Source organism: Heterodontus francisci, chromosome 5, assembly GCF_036365525.1.
Source record: "Heterodontus francisci isolate sHetFra1 chromosome 5, sHetFra1.hap1, whole genome shotgun sequence".
In the NCBI taxonomy this organism is placed as follows: domain Eukaryota; kingdom Metazoa; phylum Chordata; class Chondrichthyes; order Heterodontiformes; family Heterodontidae; genus Heterodontus; species Heterodontus francisci.
Genome location: NC_090375.1, coordinates 55,155,562 through 55,175,034, shown reverse-complemented (window position 1 = coordinate 55,175,034; position 19,473 = coordinate 55,155,562). Strand labels below are relative to the sequence as shown.

The 19,473-nt window shown below is 47.6% G+C and overlaps 1 protein-coding gene across 3 annotated transcripts in view; it reads left to right on the top strand.

Moving 5' to 3' along the window:
* Nucleotides 1-19,473, top strand: part of LOC137369846 (serine/threonine-protein kinase Nek7-like) — a 99,388-nt gene that overhangs the window by 70,306 nt on the left and 9,609 nt on the right. For all 3 annotated transcript variants that reach the window (XM_068031449.1, XM_068031450.1, XM_068031448.1), the window contains one exon: nt 19,364-19,426. In XM_068031449.1, the coding sequence (XP_067887550.1) occupies nt 19,364-19,426 (63 nt within the window). The remainder of the gene's footprint in view (nt 1-19,363; nt 19,427-19,473) is intronic.

Below are 19,473 nucleotides of genomic sequence, written 5' to 3'. Positions count from 1 at the left end.
AGTCCTCATCAGAGAACTCCTCTTTGCTGACGATGCTGCTTTAACATCTCACACTGAAGAATGCCTGCAGAGTCTCATCGACAGGTTTGCGTCTGCCTGCAATGAATTTGGCCTAACCATCAGCCTCAAGAAAACGAACATCATGGGGCAGGATGTCAGAAATGCTCCATCCATCAATATTGGCGACCACGCTCTGGAAGTGGTTCAAGAGTTCACCTACCTAGGCTCAACTATCACCAGTAACCTGTCTCTAGATGCAGAAATCAACAAGCGCATGGGTAAGGCTTCCACTGCTATGTTCAGACTGGCCAAGAGAGTGTGGGAAAATGGCGCACTGACACGGAACACAAAAGTCCGAGTGTATCAGGCCTGTGTCCTCAGTACCTTGCTCTACGGCAGCGAGGCCTGGACAACGTATGCCAGCCAAGAGCGACGTCTCAATTCATTCCATCTTCGCTGCCTTCGGAGAATACTTGGCATCAGGTGGCAGGACTATATCTCCAACACAGAAGTCCTTGAAGCGGCCAACATCCCCAGCTTATACACACTACTGAGTCAGCGGCGCTTGAGATGGCTTGGCCATGTGAGCCGCATGGAAGATGGCAGGATCCCCAAAGACACATTGTACAGCGAGCTCGCCACTGGTATCAGACCCACCGGCCGTCCATGTCTCCGTTATAAAGACGTCTGCAAACGCGACATGAAATCGTGTGACATTGATCACAAGTCGTGGGAGTCAGTAGCCAGCATTCGCCAGAGCTGGCGGGCAGCCATAAAGACAGGGCTAAATTGTGGCGAGTCGAAGAGACTTAGTAGTTGGCAGGAAAAAAGACAGAGGCGCAAGGGGAGAGCCAACTGTGCAACAGCCCCAACAAACAAATTTCTCTGCAGCACCTGTGGAAGAGCCTGTCACTCCAGAATTGGCCTTTATAGCCACTCCAGGCGCTGCTTCACAAACCACTGACCACCTCCAGGCGCGTATCCATTGTCTCTCGAGATAAGGAGGCCCAAAAGAAAAAAAAAGAAGAACAGTGTCAGGTGAATAGAGTACAGATTGTGTCTAGGTGCAGTGTCAGGTGAATAGGGTGCAGATTGTGTCAGGGTGCCGTGTCAGGTGAATAGAGTACAGATTGTGTCTGGGTGCAGTGTCAGGTGAATAGGGTGCGGATTCTGTCTGGGTGCCGTGCCAGGTGAATAGAGTACAGATTGTGTCTGTGTGCAGTGTCAGGTGAATAGAGTACAGATTGTGTCTGGGTGCAGTGCCAGGTGAATAGGGTGCGGATTTTGTCTGGGTGCAGTGTCAGGTGAATAGAGTACAGATTGTGTCTGGGTGCAGTGCCAGGTGAATAGAGTACAGATTGTGTCTGTGTGCAGTGTCAGGTGAATAGAGTACAGATTGTGTCTGGGTGCCGTGTCAGGTGAATACAGTACAGATTGTGTCTGGGTGCAGTGACAGGTGAATAGAGTGCAGATTGTGTCTGGATGCAGTGCCAGGTGAATAGAGTACAGATTGTGTCTGGATGCAGTGTCAGGTGAATAGAATACAGATTGTGTCTGGGTGCAGTCCCAGGTGAATAGAGTACAGATTGTGTCTGGGTGCAGTGCCAGGTGAATAGAGTACAGATTGTGTCTGGGTGCAGTGTCAGGTGAATAGAGTACAGATTGTGTCCGGGTACAGTGTCAGGTGAATAGAGTACAGATCGCTTCTGGGTGCAGTGTCAGGTGAATAGACTACAGATTGTGTCTGGGTGCAGTGTCAGGTGAATAGAGTACAGATTGAGTCTGGGTGCAGTGTCAGGTGAATAGAGTACGGATTGAGTCTGGGTACAGTGTCAGGTGAATAGAGTACAGATTGTGTCTGGGTGCAGTGTCAGGTGAATAGAGTACAGATTGTGTCTGGGTGCAGTGTCAGGTGAATAGAGTACAGATTGTGTCTGGGTACAGTGTCAGGTGAATAGAGTACAGATTGTGTCTGGGTACAATGTCAGGTGAATAGAGTACAGATTGTGTCTGGGTACAGTGTCAGGTGAATAGAGTACAGATTGTGTCTAGGTGCAGTGTCAGGTGAATAGGGTGCGGATTGTGTCTGGGTGCCGTGTCAGGTGAATAGAGTACAGATTGTGTCTGGGTGCAGTGTCAGGTGAATAGAGTACAGATTGTGTCTGGGTACAGTGTCAGGTGAATAGAGTACAGATTGTGTCTAGGTGCAGTGTCAGGTGAATAGGGTGCGGATTGTGTCTGGGTGCCGTGTCAGGTGAATAGAGTACAGATTGTGTCTGGGTGCAGTGTCAGGTGAATAGGGTGCGGATTCTGTCTGGGTGCCGTGCCAGGTGAATAGAGTACAGATTGTGTCTGTGTGCAGTGTCAGGTGAATAGAGTACAGATTGTGTCTGGGTGCAGTGCCAGGTGAATAGGGTGCGGATTTTGTCTGGGTGCAGTGCCAGGTGAATAGAGTACAGATTGTGTCTGGGTGCCGTGTCAGGTGAATACAGTACAGATTGTGTCTGGGTGCAGTGACAGGTGAATAGTGTGCAGATTGTGTCTGGATGCAGTGCCAGGTGAACAGAGTACAGATTGTGTCTGGATGCAGTGTCAGGTGAATAGAATACAGATAGTGTCTGGGTGCAGTCCCAGGTGAATAGAGTACAGATTGTGTCTGGGTGCAGTGCCAGGTGAATAGAGTACAGATTGTGTCTGGGTGCAGTGTCAGGTGAATCGAGTACAGATTGTGTCCGGGTACAGTGTCAGGTGAATAGAGTACAGATCGCTTCTGGGTGCAGTGTCAGGTGAATAGACTACAGATTGTGTCTGGGTGCAGTGTCAGGTGAATAGAGTACAGATTGAGTCTGGGTGCAGTGTCAGGTGAATAGAGTACGGATTGAGTCTGGGTACAGTGTCAGGTGAATAGAGTACAGATTGTGTCTGGGTGCAGTGTCAGGTGAATAGAGTACAGATTGTGTCTGGGTGCAGTGTCAGGTGAATAGAGTACAGATTGTGTCTGGGTACAGTGTCAGGTGAATAGAGTACAGATTGTGTCTGGGTACAATGTCAGGTGAATAGAGTACAGATTGTGTCTGGGTACAGTGTCAGGTGAATAGAGTACAGATTGTGTCTGGATGCAGTGTCAGGTGAATAGAGTACAGATAGTGTCAGGGTACAGTGTCAGGTGAATAGAGTACAGATTGTGTCTGGGTACAGTGTCAGGTGAATAGAGTACAGATTGTGTCTGGGTACAGTGTCAGGTGAATAGACTACAGATTGTGTCTGGGTACAGTGTCAGGTGAATAGAGTACAGATTGTGTCTGGGTACAGTGTCAGGTGAATAGAGTACAGATTGTGTCTGGATGCAGTGTCAGGTGAATAGAGTACAGATTGTGTCTGGGTACAGTGTCAGGTGAATAGAGTACAGATTGTGTCTGGATGCAGTGTCAGGTGAATAGAGTACAGATTGTGTCTGGGTGCAGTGTCAGGTGAATAGACTACAGATTGTGTTTGGGTACAGTGTCAGGTGAATAGAGTACAGATTGTGTCTGCGTACAGTGTCAGGTGAATAGAGTACAGTTTGTGTCTGGATGCAGTCAGGTGAATAGAGTACAGATTGTGTCTGGGTACAGTGTCAGGTGAATAGACTACAGATTGTGTCTGGGTACAGTGTCAGGTGAAGAGAGTACAGATTGTGTATGGATGCAGTGTCAGGTGAATAGACTACAGATTGTGTCTGGGTACTGTGTCAGGTGAATAGAGTACAGATCGCGCCTGGGTGCAGTGTCAGGTGAATAGAGTACAGATTGTGTCTGGATGCAGTGTCAGGTGAATAGAATACAGATTGTGTCTGGGTGCAGTGTCAGGTGAAGAGAGTACAGATTGTGTCTGGATGCAGTGTCAGGTGAATAGATTACAGATTGTGTCTGGATGCAGTGTCATGTGAATAGAGTACAGATTGTGTCTGGATGCAGTGTCAGGTGAATAGATTACAGATTGTGTCTGGATGCAGTGTCATGTGAATAGAGTACAGATTGTGTCTGGGTGCAGTGTCAGGTGAATAGAGTACAGATTGTGTCCAGGTGCAGTGTCAGGTGAATAGAGTACAGATTGTGTCTGGATGCAGTGTCATGTGAATAGAGTACAGATTGTGTCTGGCTGCAGTGTCAGGTGAATGGAGTACAGATTGTGTCTGGGTGCAGTGTCAGGTGAATAGAGTACAGATTGTGTCTGGCTGTCGTGTCAGGTGAATAGAGTACAAATTGTGTCTGGGTGCTGTGTCAGGTGAATAGAGTACAGAATGTGTCTGGATGCAGTGTCAGGTGAATAGAGTGCAGATTGTGTCTGGGTGCAGTGTCAGGTGAATAGAGTACAGATTGTGTCTGGATGCAGTGTCAGGTGAATAGAGTACAGATTGTGTCTGGATGCAGTGTCAGGTGAATAGAGTACAGATTGTGTCTGGGTGCAGTGTCAGGTGAATAGAGTGCAGATTGTGTCTGGATGCAGTGTCAGGTGAATAGAGTACAGATTGTGTCTGGGTGCAGTGTCAGGTGAATAGAGTACAGATTGTGTCTGGATGCAGTGTCAGGTGAATAGAGTACAGATTGTGTCTGGGTGCAGTCCCAGGTGAATAGAGTACAGATTGTGTCTGGGTGCAGTGTCAGGTGAATAGAGTCCAGATTGTGTCTGGGTGCAGTCCCAGGTGAATAGAGTACAGATTGTGACTGGGTGCAGTGTCAGGTGAATAGAATACAGATTGTGTCTGGGTGCAGTCCCAGGTGAATAGAGTACAGATTGTGTCTGGGTGCAGTGTCAGGTGAATAGAGGACAGATTGTGTCTGGGTGCAGTGTCAGGTGAATCGAGTACAGATTGTGTTTGGGTACAGTGTCAGGTGAATAGAGTACAGATTGTGTCTGGGTACAGTGTCAGGTGAATAGAGTACAGATTGTGTCTGGATGCAGTGTCAGGTGAATAGAGTACAGATTGTGTCTGGGTACAGTGTCAGGTGAATAGACTACAGATTGTGTCTGGGTACAGTGTCAGGTTAATAGAGTACAGATTTTGTCTGGATGCAGTGTCAGGTGAATAGACTACAGATTGTGTCTGGGTACAGTGTCAGGTGAATAGAGTACAGATCGCGCCTGGGTGCAGTGTCAGGTGAATAGAGTACAGATTGTGTCTGGATGCAGTGTCAGGTGAATAGAGTACAGATTGTGTCTGGGTGCAGTGTCAGGTGAATAGGGTGCGGATTGTGTCTGGGTGCCGAGTCAGGTGAATAGAGTACAGATTGTGTCTGGGTCCAGTATCAGGTGAATAGAGTACAGATTGTGTCTAGGTGCAGTGTCAGGTGAATAGAGTACAGATTGTGTCTGGGTGCCGTGTCAGGTGAATAGAGTACAGATTGTGTCTGGGTGCAGTGTCAGGTGAATAGGGTGCGGATTCTGTCTGGGTGCCATGTCAGGTGAATAGAGTACAGATTGTGTCTGGGTGCAGTGACAGGTGAACAGAGTGCAGATTGTGTCTGGGTGCAGTGTCAGGTGAATAGAGTACAGATTGTGTCTGGGTACAGTGTCAGGTGAATAGAGTACAGATTGTGTCTGGATGCAGTGTCAGGTGAATAGAGTACAGATAGTGTCAGGGTACAGTGTCAGGTGAATAGAGTACAGATTGTGTCTGGGTACAGTGTCAGGTGAATAGAGTACAGATTGTGTCTGGGTACAGTGTCAGGTGAATAGACTACAGATTGTGGCTGGGTACAGTGTCAGGTGAATAGAGTACAGATTGTGTCTGGGTACAGTGTCAGGTGAATAGAGTACAGATTGTGTCTGGATGCAGTGTCAGGTGAATAGAGTACAGATTGTGTCTGGGTACAGTGTCAGGTGAATAGAGTACAGATTGTGTCTGGATGCAGTGTCAGGTGAATAGAGTACAGATTGTGTCTGGGTGCAGTGTCAGGTGAATAGACTACAGATTGTGTTTGGGTACAGTGTCAGGTGAATAGAGTACAGATTGTGTCTGCGTACAGTGTCAGGTGAATAGAGTACAGATTGTGTCTGGATGCAGTCAGGTGAATAGAGTACAGATTGTGTCTGGGTACAGTGTCAGGTGAATAGACTACAGATTGTGTCTGGGTACAGTGTCAGGTGAAGAGAGTACAGATTGTGTATGGATGCAGTGTCAGGTGAATAGACTACAGATTGTGTCTGGGTACTGTGTCAGGTGAATAGAGTACAGATCGCGCCTGGGTGCAGTGTCAGGTGAATAGAGTACAGATTCTGTCTGGATGCAGTGTCAGGTGAATAGAATACAGATTGTGTCTGGGTGCAGTGTCAGGTGAAGAGAGTACAGATTGTGTCTGGATGCAGTGTCAGGTGAATAGATTACAGATTGTGTCTGGATGCAGTGTCATGTGAATAGAGTACAGATTGTGTCTGGAGGCAGTGTCAGGTGAATAGATTACAGATTGTGTCTGGATGCAGTGTCATGTGAATAGAGTACAGATTGTGTCTGGGTGCAGTGTCAGGTGAATAGAGTACAGATTGTGTCCAGGTGCAGTGTCAGGTGAATAGAGTACAGATTGTGTCTGGATGCAGTGTCATGTGAATAGAGTACAGATTGTGTCTGGCTGCAGTGTCAGGTGAATGGAGTACAGATTGTGTCTGGGTGCAGTGTCAGGTGAATAGAGTACAGATTGTGTCTGGCTGTCGTGTCAGGTGAATAGAGTACAAATTGTGTCTGGGTGCTGTGTCAGGTGAATAGAGTACAGAATGTGTCTGGATGCAGTGTCATGTAAATAGAGTGCAGATTGTGTCTGGGTGCAGTGTCAGGTGAATAGAGTACAGATTGTGTCTGGATGCAGTGTCAGGTGAATAGAGTACAGATTGTGTCTGGATGCAGTGTCAGGTGAATAGAGTACAGATTGTGTCTGGGTGCAGTGTCAGGTGAATAGAGTGCAGATTGTGTCTGGATGCAGTGTCAGGTGAATAGAGTACAGATTGTGTCTGGGTGCAGTGTCAGGTGAATAGAGTACAGATTGTGTCTGGATGCAGTGTCAGGTGAATAGAGTACAGATTGTGTCTGGGTGCAGTCCCAGGTGAATAGAGTACAGATTGTGTCTGGGTGCAGTGTCAGGTGAATAGAGTCCAGATTGTGTCTGGGTGCAGTCCCAGGTGAATAGAGTACAGATTGTGACTGGGTGCAGTGTCAGGTGAATAGAATACAGATTGTGTCTGGGTGCAGTCCCAGGTGAATAGAGTACAGATTGTGTCTGGGTGCAGTGTCAGGTGAATAGAGGACTGATTGTGTCTGGGTGCAGTGTCAGGTGAATCGAGTACAGATTGTGTTTGGGTACAGTGTCAGGTGAATAGAGTACAGATTGTGTCTGGGTACAGTGTCAGGTGAATAGAGTACAGATTGTGTCTGGATGCAGTGTCAGGTGAATAGAGTACAGATTGTGTCTGGGTACAGTGTCAGGTGAATAGACTACAGATTGTGTCTGGGTACAGTGTCAGGTTAATAGAGTACAGATTTTGTCTGGATGCAGTGTCAGGTGAATAGACTACAGATTGTGTCTGGGTACAGTGTCAGGTGAATAGAGTACAGATCGCGCCTGGGTGCAGTGTCAGGTGAATAGAGTACAGATTGTGTCTGGATGCAGTGTCAGGTGAATAGAGTACAGATTGTGTCTGGGTGCAGTGTCAGGTGAATAGGGTGCGGATTGTGTCTGGGTGCCGAGTCAGGTGAATAGAGTACAGATTGTGTCTGGGTCCAGTATCAGGTGAATAGAGTACAGATTGTGTCTAGGTGCAGTGTCAGGTGAATAGAGTACAGATTGTGTCTGGGTGCCGTGTCAGGTGAATAGAGTACAGATTGTGTCTGGGTGCAGTGTCAGGTGAATAGGGTGCGGATTCTGTCTGGGTGCCATGTCAGGTGAATAGAGTACAGATTGTGTCTGGGTGCAGTGACAGGTGAACAGAGTGCAGATTGTGTCTGGGTGCAGTGTCAGGTGAATAGAGTACAGATTGTGTCTGGATGCAGTGCCAGGTGAATAGAGTACAGATTGTGTCTGGATGCAGTGTCAGGTGAATAGACTACAGATTGTGTCTGGGTACAGTGTCAGGTGAATAGAGTACAGATTGTGTCTGGATGCAGTGTCAGATGAATAGAGTACAGATCGCGCCTGGGTGCAGTGTCAGCTGAATAGACTACAGATTGTGTCTGGGTGCAGTGTCAGGTGAATAGAGTACAGATTGTGTCTGGGTGCAGTGCCAGGTGAATAGGGTGCGGATTGTGTCTGGGTGCAGTGTCAGGTGAATAGAGTACAGATTGTGTCTGGGTGCAGTGCCAGGTGAATAGAGTACAGATTGTGTCTGGGTGCCGTGTCAGTTGAATAGAGTACAGATTGTGTCTGGGTGCAGTGACAGGTGAATAGAGTGCAGATTGTGTCTGGGTGCAGTCCCAGGTGAATAGAGTACAGATTGTGTCTGGATGCAGTGCCAGGTGAATAGAGTACAGATTGTGTCTGGGTGCAGTCCCAGGTGAATAGAGTACAGATTGTGACTGGGTGCAGTGTCTGGTGAATAGAATACAGATTGTATCTGGGTGCAGTCCCAGGTGAATAGAGTACAGATTGTGACTGGGTGCAGTGTCAGGTGAATAGAGTACAGATTGTGTCTGGGTACAGTGTCAGGTGAATAGAGTACAGATTGTGTCTGGATGCAGTGTCAGGTGAATAGAGTACAGATTGTGTCTGGGTACAGTGTCAGGTGAATAGACTACAGATTGTGTCTGGGTCCAGTGTCAGGTGAATAGAGTACAGATTGTGTCTGGATGCAGTGTCAGGTGAATAGACTACAGATTGTGTCTGGGTACAGTGTCAGGTGAATAGAGTACAGATCGCGCCTGGGTGCAGTGTCAGGTGAATAGAGTACAGATTGTGTCTGGGTGCAGTGTCAGGTGAATAGGGTGCGGATTGTGTCTGTGTGCCGTGTCAGGTGAATAGACTACAGATTGTGTCTGGGTGCAGTGTCAGGTGAATAGGGTGCGGATTGTGTCTGGGTGCCGAGTCAGGTGAATAGAGTACAGATTGTGTCTGGGTACAGTGTCAGGTGAATAGAGTACAGATTGTGTTTCGGTGCAGTGTCAGGTGAATAGAGTACAGATTGTGTCTGGGTGCCGTGTCAGGTGAATAGACTACAGATTGTGTCTGGGTGCAGTGTCAGGTGAATAGAGTACAGATTGAGTCTGGGTGCAGTGTCAGGTGAATAGAGTACGGATTGAGTCTGGGTACAGTGTCAGGTGAATAGAGTACAGATTGTGTCTGGGTGCAGTGTCAGGTGAATAGAGTACAGATTGTGTCTGGGTGCAGTGTCAGGTGAATAGAGTACAGATTGTGTCTGGGTACAGTGTCAGGTGAATAGAGTACAGATTGTGTCTGGGTACAATGTCAGGTGAATAGAGTACAGATTGTGTCTGGGTACAGTGTCAGGTGAATAGAGTACAGATTGTGTCTGGATGCAGTGTCAGGTGAATAGAGTACAGATAGTGTCAGGGTACAGTGTCAGGTGAATAGAGTACAGATTGTGTCTGGGTACAGTGTCAGGTGAATAGAGTACAGATTGTGTCTGGGTACAGTGTCAGGTGAATAGACTACAGATTGTGTCTGGGTACAGTGTCAGGTGAATAGAGTACAGATTGTGTCTGGGTACAGTGTCAGGTGAATAGAGTACAGATTGTGTCTGGATGCAGTGTCAGGTGAATAGAGTACAGATTGTGTCTGGGTACAGTGTCAGGTGAATAGAGTACAGATTGTGTCTGGATGCAGTGTCAGGTGAATAGAGTACAGATTGTGTCTGGGTGCAGTGTCAGGTGAATAGACTACAGATTGTGTTTGGGTACAGTGTCAGGTGAATAGAGTACAGATTGTGTCTGCGTACAGTGTCAGGTGAATAGAGTACAGATTGTGTCTGGATGCAGTCAGGTGAATAGAGTACAGATTGTGTCTGGGTACAGTGTCAGGTGAATAGACTACAGATTGTGTCTGGGTACAGTGTCAGGTGAAGAGAGTACAGATTGTGTATGGATGCAGTGTCAGGTGAATAGACTACAGATTGTGTCTGGGTACTGTGTCAGGTGAATAGAGTACAGATCGCGCCTGGGTGCAGTGTCAGGTGAATAGAGTACAGATTGTGTCTGGATGCAGTGTCAGGTGAATAGAATACAGATTGTGTCTGGGTGCAGTGTCAGGTGAAGAGAGTACAGATTGTGTCTGGGTGCAGTGTCAGGTGAATAGGGTGCGGATTGTGTCTGGGTGCCGTGTCAGGTGAATAGAGTACAGATTGTGTCTGGGTGCCGTGTCAGGTGAATAGGGTGCGGATTGTGTCTGGGTGCCGAGTCAGGTGAATAGAGTACAGATTGTGTCTGGGTACAGTGTCAGGTGAATAGAGTACAGATTGTGTCTCGGTGCAGTGTCAGGTGAATAGGGTGCGGATTGTGTCTGGGTGCCGTGTCATGTGAATAGAGTACAGATTGTGTCTGTGTGCAGTGTCAGGTGAATAGAGTACAGATTGTGTCTGGGTGCAGTGCCAGGTGAATAGGGTGCGGATTTTGTCTGGGTGCAGTGCCAGGTGAAGAGAGTACAGATTGTGTCTGGGTGCAGTGACAGGTGAATAGAGTGCAGATTGTGTCTGGGTGCAGTGTCAGGTGAATAGAGTACAGATTGTGTCTGGATGCAGTGCCAGGTGAATAGAGTACAGATTGTGTCTGTGTGCAGTGTCAGGTGAATGGAGTACAGATTGTGTCTGGGTGCAGTGCCAGGGGAATAGGGTGCTGATTTTATCTGGGTGCAGTGCCAGGTGAATAGAGTACAGATTGTGTCTAGGTGCCGTGTCAGGTGAATAGAGTACAGATTGTGTCTGGGTGCAGTGACAGGTGAATAGAGTGCAGATTGTGTCTGGGTGCAGTGTCAGGTGAATAGAGTACAGATTGTGTCTGGATGCAGTGCCAGGTGAATAGAGTACAGATTGTGTCTGGATGCAGTGTGAGGTGAATAGAGTGCAGATTGTGTCTGGATGCAGTGTCATGTGAATAGAGTACAGATTTTGTCTGGGTGCAGTGTCAGGTGAATAGAGTACAGATTGTGTCTGGATGCAGTGTCAGGTGAATAGAGTGCAGATTGTGTCTGGATGCAGTGTCAGGTGAATAGAGTACAGATTGTGTCTGGATGCAGTGTCAGGTGAATAGATTACAGATTGTGTCTGGATGCAGTGTCATGTGAATAGAGTACAGATTGTGTCTGGGTGCAGTGTCAGGTGAATAGAGTACAGATTGTGTCCAGGTGCAGTGTCAGGTGAATAGAGTACAGATTGTGTCTGGATGCAGTGTCATGTGAATAGAGTACAGATTGTGTCTGGCTGCAGTGTCAGGTGAATGGAGTACAGATTGTGTCTGGGTGCAGTGTCAGGTGAATAGAGTACAGATTGTGTCTGGCTGTCGTGTCAGGTGAATAGAGTACAAATTGTGTCTGGGTGCTGTGTCAGGTGAATAGAGTACAGAATGTGTCTGGATGCAGTGTCAGGTGAATAGAGTGCAGATTGTGTCTGGGTGCAGTGTCAGGTGAATAGAGTACAGATTGTGTCTGGATGCAGTGTCAGGTGAATAGAGTACAGATTGTGTCTGGATGCAGTGTCAGGTGAATAGAGTACAGATTGTGTCTGGGTGCAGTGTCAGGTGAATAGAGTGCAGATTGTGTCTGGATGCAGTGTCAGGTGAATAGAGTACAGATTGTGTCTGGGTGCAGTGTCAGGTGAATAGAGTACAGATTGTGTCTGGATGCAGTGTCAGGTGAATAGAGTACAGATTGTGTCTGGGTGCAGTCCCAGGTGAATAGAGTACAGATTGTGTCTGGGTGCAGTGTCAGGTGAATAGAGTCCAGATTGTGTCTGGGTGCAGTCCCAGGTGAATAGAGTACAGATTGTGACTGGGTGCAGTGTCAGGTGAATAGAATACAGATTGTGTCTGGGTGCAGTCCCAGGTGAATAGAGTACAGATTGTGTCTGGGTGCAGTGTCAGGTGAATAGAGGACAGATTGTGTCTGGGTGCAGTGTCAGGTGAATCGAGTACAGATTGTGTTTGGGTACAGTGTCAGGTGAATAGAGTACAGATTGTGTCTGGGTACAGTGTCAGGTGAATAGAGTACAGATTGTGTCTGGATGCAGTGTCAGGTGAATAGAGTACAGATTGTGTCTGGGTACAGTGTCAGGTGAATAGACTACAGATTGTGTCTGGGTACAGTGTCAGGTTAATAGAGTACAGATTTTGTCTGGATGCAGTGTCAGGTGAATAGACTACAGATTGTGTCTGGGTACAGTGTCAGGTGAATAGAGTACAGATCGCGCCTGGGTGCAGTGTCAGGTGAATAGAGTACAGATTGTGTCTGGATGCAGTGTCAGGTGAATAGAGTACAGATTGTGTCTGGGTGCAGTGTCAGGTGAATAGGGTGCGGATTGTGTCTGGGTGCCGAGTCAGGTGAATAGAGTACAGATTGTGTCTGGGTCCAGTATCAGGTGAATAGAGTACAGATTGTGTCTAGGTGCAGTGTCAGGTGAATAGAGTACAGATTGTGTCTGGGTGCCGTGTCAGGTGAATAGAGTACAGATTGTGTCTGGGTGCAGTGTCAGGTGAATAGGGTGCGGATTCTGTCTGGGTGCCATGTCAGGTGAATAGAGTACAGATTGTGTCTGGGTGCAGTGACAGGTGAACAGAGTGCAGATTGTGTCTGGGTGCAGTGTCAGGTGAATAGAGTACAGATTGTGTCTGGATGCAGTGCCAGGTGAATAGAGTACAGATTGTGTCTGGATGCAGTGTCAGGTGAATAGACTACAGATTGTGTCTGGGTACAGTGTCAGGTGAATAGAGTACAGATTGTGTCTGGATGCAGTGTCAGATGAATAGAGTACAGATCGCGCCTGGGTGCAGTGTCAGCTGAATAGACTACAGATTGTGTCTGGGTGCAGTGTCAGGTGAATAGAGTACAGATTGTGTCTGGGTGCAGTGCCAGGTGAATAGGGTGCGGATTGTGTCTGGGTGCAGTGTCAGGTGAATAGAGTACAGATTGTGTCTGGGTGCAGTGCCAGGTGAATAGAGTACAGATTGTGTCTGGGTGCCGTGTCAGTTGAATAGAGTACAGATTGTGTCTGGGTGCAGTGACAGGTGAATAGAGTGCAGATTGTGTCTGGGTGCAGTCCCAGGTGAATAGAGTACAGATTGTGTCTGGATGCAGTGCCAGGTGAATAGAGTACAGATTGTGTCTGGGTGCAGTCCCAGGTGAATAGAGTACAGATTGTGACTGGGTGCAGTGTCTGGTGAATAGAATACAGATTGTATCTGGGTGCAGTCCCAGGTGAATAGAGTACAGATTGTGACTGGGTGCAGTGTCAGGTGAATAGAGTACAGATTGTGTCTGGGTACAGTGTCAGGTGAATAGAGTACAGATTGTGTCTGGATGCAGTGTCAGGTGAATAGAGTACAGATTGTGTCTGGGTACAGTGTCAGGTGAATAGACTACAGATTGTGTCTGGGTCCAGTGTCAGGTGAATAGAGTACAGATTGTGTCTGGATGCAGTGTCAGGTGAATAGACTACAGATTGTGTCTGGGTACAGTGTCAGGTGAATAGAGTACAGATCGCGCCTGGGTGCAGTGTCAGGTGAATAGAGTACAGATTGTGTCTGGGTGCAGTGTCAGGTGAATAGGGTGCGGATTGTGTCTGTGTGCCGTGTCAGGTGAATAGACTACAGATTGTGTCTGGGTGCAGTGTCAGGTGAATAGGGTGCGGATTGTGTCTGGGTGCCGAGTCAGGTGAATAGAGTACAGATTGTGTCTGGGTACAGTGTCAGGTGAATAGAGTACAGATTGTGTTTCGGTGCAGTGTCAGGTGAATAGAGTACAGATTGTGTCTGGGTGCCGTGTCAGGTGAATAGAGTACAGATTGTGTCTGGGTGCAGTGTCAGGTGAATAGGGTGCGGATTCTGTCTGGGTGCCGTGTCAGGTGAATAGAGTACAGATTGTGTATGTGTGCAGTGTCAGGTGAATAGAGTGCAGATTGTGTCTGGGTGCAGTGTCAGGTGAATAGAGTACAGATTGTGTCTGGGTGCAGTCCCAGGTGAATAGTGTGCGGATTGTGTCTGGGTGCAGTGTCAGGTGAATAGAGTACAGATTGTGTCTGGGTGCAGTGCCAGGTGAATAGAGTACAGATTGTGTCTGGGTGCAGTGACAGGTGAATAGAGTGCAGATTGTGTCTGGGTGCAGTGTCAGGTGAATAGAGTACAGATTGTGTCTGGATGCAGTGCCAGGTGAATAGAGTACAGATTGTGTCTGGATGCAGTGTCAGGTGAATAGAGTACAGATCGCGCCTGGGTGCAGTGTCAGCTGAATAGACTACAGATTGTGTCTTGGTGCAGTGTCAGGTGAATAGAGTACAGATTGTGACTGGGTGCAGTGTCTGGTGAATAGAATACAGATTGTGTCTGGGTGCAGTCCCAGGTGAATAGAGTACAGATTGTGTCTGGGTGCAGTGTCAGGTGAATAGAGTACAGATTGTGTCTGGGTACAGTGTCAGGTGAATAGAGTACAGATTGTGTCTCGGTGCAGTGTCAGGTGAATAGAGTACAGATTGTGTCTGGGTGCAGTGTCAGGTGAATAGAGTACAGATTGTGTTTGGGTGCAGTGTCAGGTGAATAGAGTACAGATTGTGTCTGGGTACAGTGTCAGGTGAATAGAGTACAGATTGTGTCTGGGTGCCGTGTCAGGTGAATAGAGTACAGATTGTGTCTGGGTGCAGTGTCAGGTGAATAGGGTGCGGATTCTGTCTGGGTGCCGTGTCAGGTGAATAGAGTACAGATTGTGTATGTGTGCAGTGTCAGGTGAATAGAGTGCAGATTGTGTCTGGGTGCCGTGTCAGGTGAATAGAGTACAGATTGCGTCTGGATGCAGTGCCAGGTGAATAGAGTACAGATTGTGTCTGGGTGCAGTGTCAGGTGAATAGACTACAGATTGTGTCTGGATGCAGTGCCAGGTGAATAGAGTACAGATTGTGTCTGGGTGCAGTCCCAGGTGAATAGAGTACAGATTGTGACTGGGTGCAGTGTCTGGTGAATAGAATACAGATTGTATCTGGGTGCAGTCCCAGGTGAATAGAGTACAGATTGTGACTGGGTGCAGTGTCAGGTGAATAGAGTACAGATTGTGTCTGGGTACAGTGTCAGGTGAATAGAGTACAGATTGTGTCTGGATGCAGTGTCAGGTGAATAGAGTACAGATTGTGTCTGGGTACAGTGTCAGGTGAATAGACTACAGATTGTGTCTGGGTCCAGTGTCAGGTGAATAGAGTACAGATTGTGTCTGGATGCAGTGTCAGGTGAATAGACTACAGATTGTGTCTGGGTACAGTGTCAGGTGAATAGAGTACAGATCGCGCCTGGGTGCAGTGTCAGGTGAATAGAGTACAGATTGTGTCTGGGTGCAGTGTCAGGTGAATAGGGTGCGGATTGTGTCTGTGTGCCGTGTCAGGTGAATAGACTACAGATTGTGTCTGGGTGCAGTGTCAGGTGAATAGGGTGCGGATTGTGTCTGCGTGCCGAGTCAGGTGAATAGAGTACAGATTGTGTCTGGGTACAGTGTCAGGTGAATAGAGTACAGATTGTGTCTCGGTGCAGTGTCAGGTGAATAGAGTACAGATTGTGTCTGGGTGCCGTGTCAGGTGAATAGAGTACAGATTGTGTCTGGGTGCAGTGTCAGGTGAATAGGGTGCGGATTCTGTCTGGGTGCCGTGTCAGGTGAATAGAGTACAGATTGTGTATGTGTGCAGTGTCAGGTGAATAGAGTGCTGATTAAGTCTGGGTGCAGTGTCAGGTGAATAGAGTACAGATTGTGTCTGGGTGCAGTCCCAGGTGAATAGTGTGCGGATTGTGTCTGGGTGCAGTGTCAGGTGAATAGAGTACAGATTGTGTCTGGGTGCAGTGCCAGGTGAATAGAGTACAGATTGTGTCTGGGTGCAGTGACAGGTGAATAGAGTGCAGATTGTGTCTGGGTGCAGTGTCAGGTGAATAGAGTACAGATTGTGTCTGGATGCAGTGCCAGGTGAATAGAGTACAGATTGTGTCTGGATGCAGTGTCAGGTGAATAGAGTACAGATCGCGCCTGGGTGCAGTGTCAGCTGAATAGACTACAGATTGTGTCTTGGTGCAGTGTCAGGTGAATAGAGTACAGATTGTGACTGGGTGCAGTGTCTGGTGAATAGAATACAGATTGTGTCTGGGTGCAGTCCCAGGTGAATAGAGTACAGATTGTGTCTGGGTGCAGTGTCAGGTGAATAGAGTACAGATTGTGTCTGGGTACAGTGTCAGGTGAATAGAGTACAGATTGTGTCTCGGTGCAGTGTCAGGTGAATAGAGTACAGATTGTGTCTGGGTGCAGTGTCAGGTGAATAGAGTACAGATTGTGTTTGGGTGCAGTGTCAGGTGAATAGAGTACAGATTGTGTCTGGGTACAGTGTCAGGTGAATAGAGTACAGATTGTGTCTGGGTGCCGTGTCAGGTGAATAGAGTACAGATTGTGTCTGGGTGCAGTGTCAGGTGAATAGGGTGCGGATTCTGTCTGGGTGCCGTGTCAGGTGAATAGAGTACAGATTGTGTATGTGTGCAGTGTCAGGTGAATAGAGTGCAGATTGTGTCTGGGTGCCGTGTCAGGTGAATAGAGTACAGATAGCGTCTGGATGCAGTGCCAGGTGAATAGAGTACAGATTGTGTCTGGGTGCAGTGTCAGGTGAATAGACTACAGATTGTGTCTGGGTGCAGTGTCAGGTGAATAGAGTGCAGATTGTGTCTGGGTGCAGTGCCAGGTGAATAGTGTGCGGATTGTGTCTGGGTGCAGTGTCAGGTGAATAGAGTACAGATTGTGTCTGGGTGCAGTGCCAGGTGAATAGAGTACAGATTGTGTCTGGGTGCAGTGACAGCTGAATAGAGTGCAGATTGTGTCTGGGTGCAGTGTCAGGTGAATAGAGTACAGATTGTGTCTGGATGCAGTGCCAGGTGAATAGAGTACAGATTGTGTCTAGATGCAGTGTCAGGTGAATAGAGTACAGATCGCGCCTGGGTGCAGTGTCAGCTGAATAGACTACAGATTGTTTCTTGGTGCAGTGTCAGGTGAATAGAGTACAGATTGTGACTGGGTGCAGTGTCTGGTGAATAGAATACAGATTGTGTCTGGGTGCAGTCCCAGGTGAATAGAGTACAGATTGTGTCTGGGTGCAGTGTCAGGTAAATAGAGTACAGATTGTGTCTGGGTGCAGTGTCAGGTGAATCGAGTACAGATTGTGTTTGGGTACAGTGTCAGGTGAATAGAGTACAGATTGTGTCTGGGTACAGTGTCAGGTGAATAGAGTACAGATTGTGTCTGGATGCAGTGTCAGGTGAATAGAGTACAGATTGTGTCTGGGTACAGTGTCAGGTGAATAGACTACAGATTGTGTCTGGGTCCAGTGTCAGGTGAATAAAGTACAGATTGTGTCTGGATGCAGTGTCAGGTGAATAGACTACAGATTGTGTCTGGGTACAGTGTCAGGTGAATAGAGTACAGATCGCGCCTGGGTGCAGTGTCAGGTGAATAGAGTACAGATTGTGTCTGGGTGCAGTGTCAGGTGAATAGGGTGCGGATTGTGTCTGGGTGCCGTGTCAGGTGAATAGACTACAGATTGTGTCTGGGTGCAGTGTCAGGTGAATAGGGTGCGGATTGTGTCTGGGTGCCGAGTCAGGTGAATAGAGTACAGATTGTGTCTGGGTACAGTGTCAGGTGAATAGAGGACAGATTGTGTCTCGGTGCAGTGTCAGGTGAATAGAGTACAGATTGTGTCTGGGTGCCGTGTCAGGTGAATAGAGTACAGATTGTGTCTGGGTGCAGTGTCAGGTGAATAGGGTGCGGATTCTGTCTGGGTGCCGTGTCAGGTGAATAGAGTACAGATTGTGTCTGGGTGCAGTGCCAGGTGAATAGGGTGCGGATTGTGTCTGGGTGCAGTGCCAGGTGAATAGAGTACAGATTGTGTCTGGGTGCCGTGTCAGGTGAATGCAGTACAGATTGTGTCTGGGTGCAGTGACAGGTGAACAGAGTGCAGATTGTGTCTGGGTGCAGTGTCAGGTGAATAGAGTACAGATTGTGTCTGGATGCAGTGCCAGGTGAATAGAGTACAGATTGTGTCTGGGTGCAGTGTCAGGTGAATAGACTACAGATTGTGTCTGGGTGCAGTGTCAGGTGAATAGAGTGCAGATTGTGTCTGGGTGCAGTGCCAGGTGAATAGTGTGCGGATTGTGTCTGGGTGCAGTGTCAGGTGAATAGAGTACAGATTGTGTCTGGGTGCAGTGCCAGGTGAATAGAGTACAGATTGTGTCTGGGTGCCGTGTCAGGTGAATAGAGTACAGATTGTGTCTGGGTGCAGTGACAGGTGAATAGTGTGCAGATTGTGTCTGGGTGCAGTGTCAGGTGAATAGAGTACAGATTGTGTCTGGATGCAGTGCCAGGTGAATAGAGTACAGATTGTGTCTGGATGCAGTGTCAGGTGAATAGAGTACAGATCGCGCCTGGGTGCAGTGTCAGCTGAATAGACTACAGATTGTGTCTTGGTGCAGTGTCAGGTGAATAGACTACAGATTGTGTCTTGGTGCAGTGTCAGGTGAATAGACTACAGATTGTGTCTGGGTACAGTGTCAGGTGAATGGAGTACAGATTGTGTCTGGATGCAGTGTCAGGTGAATAGAGTACAGATCGCGCCTGGGTGCAGTGTCAGCTGAATAGACTACAGATTGTGTCTTGGTGCAGTGTCAGGTGAATAGAGTACAGATTGTGTCTGGGTGCAGTGTCAGGTGAATAGTGTACAGATTGTGTCTGGGTGCAGTATCAGGTGAATAGTGTACAGATTGTGTCTGGATGCAGTGTCAGGTGAATAGAGTACAGATCGCGCCTGGGTGCAGTGTCAGCTGAATAGACTACAGATTGTGTCTTGGTGCAGTGTCAGGTGAATAGACTACAGATTGTGTCTGGGTACAGTGTCATGTGAATAGAGTACAGATCGCGCCTGGGTGCAGTGTCAGGTGAATAGAGTACAGATTGTGTCTGGGTGCAATTAACAATTCGTTCAGATTGAATCTGGGTCCAATTTCGGGTGTAGACTGGAACTAACCTAAACTTTACATTTTACAGTTTCTTCGTGTTTTGAACACAAAATATCGAGATTAAAATTATGTCATAGAAATAATGGATTTCTTTTCCTTGAGAAGCATGACTGATGTTTAATTCACAACCTGCCAAAAGAATTACTGCTTTCTTTTCAACAGATATGGGCTGAAGCAAAAGTTTGTGATTTCCCCATTGAATTTACAAGGAGGTTTCCCGAAGAGGTAAGAATTATTGAAATATAATTTTGAATTTGCTGAATTAAGACTTG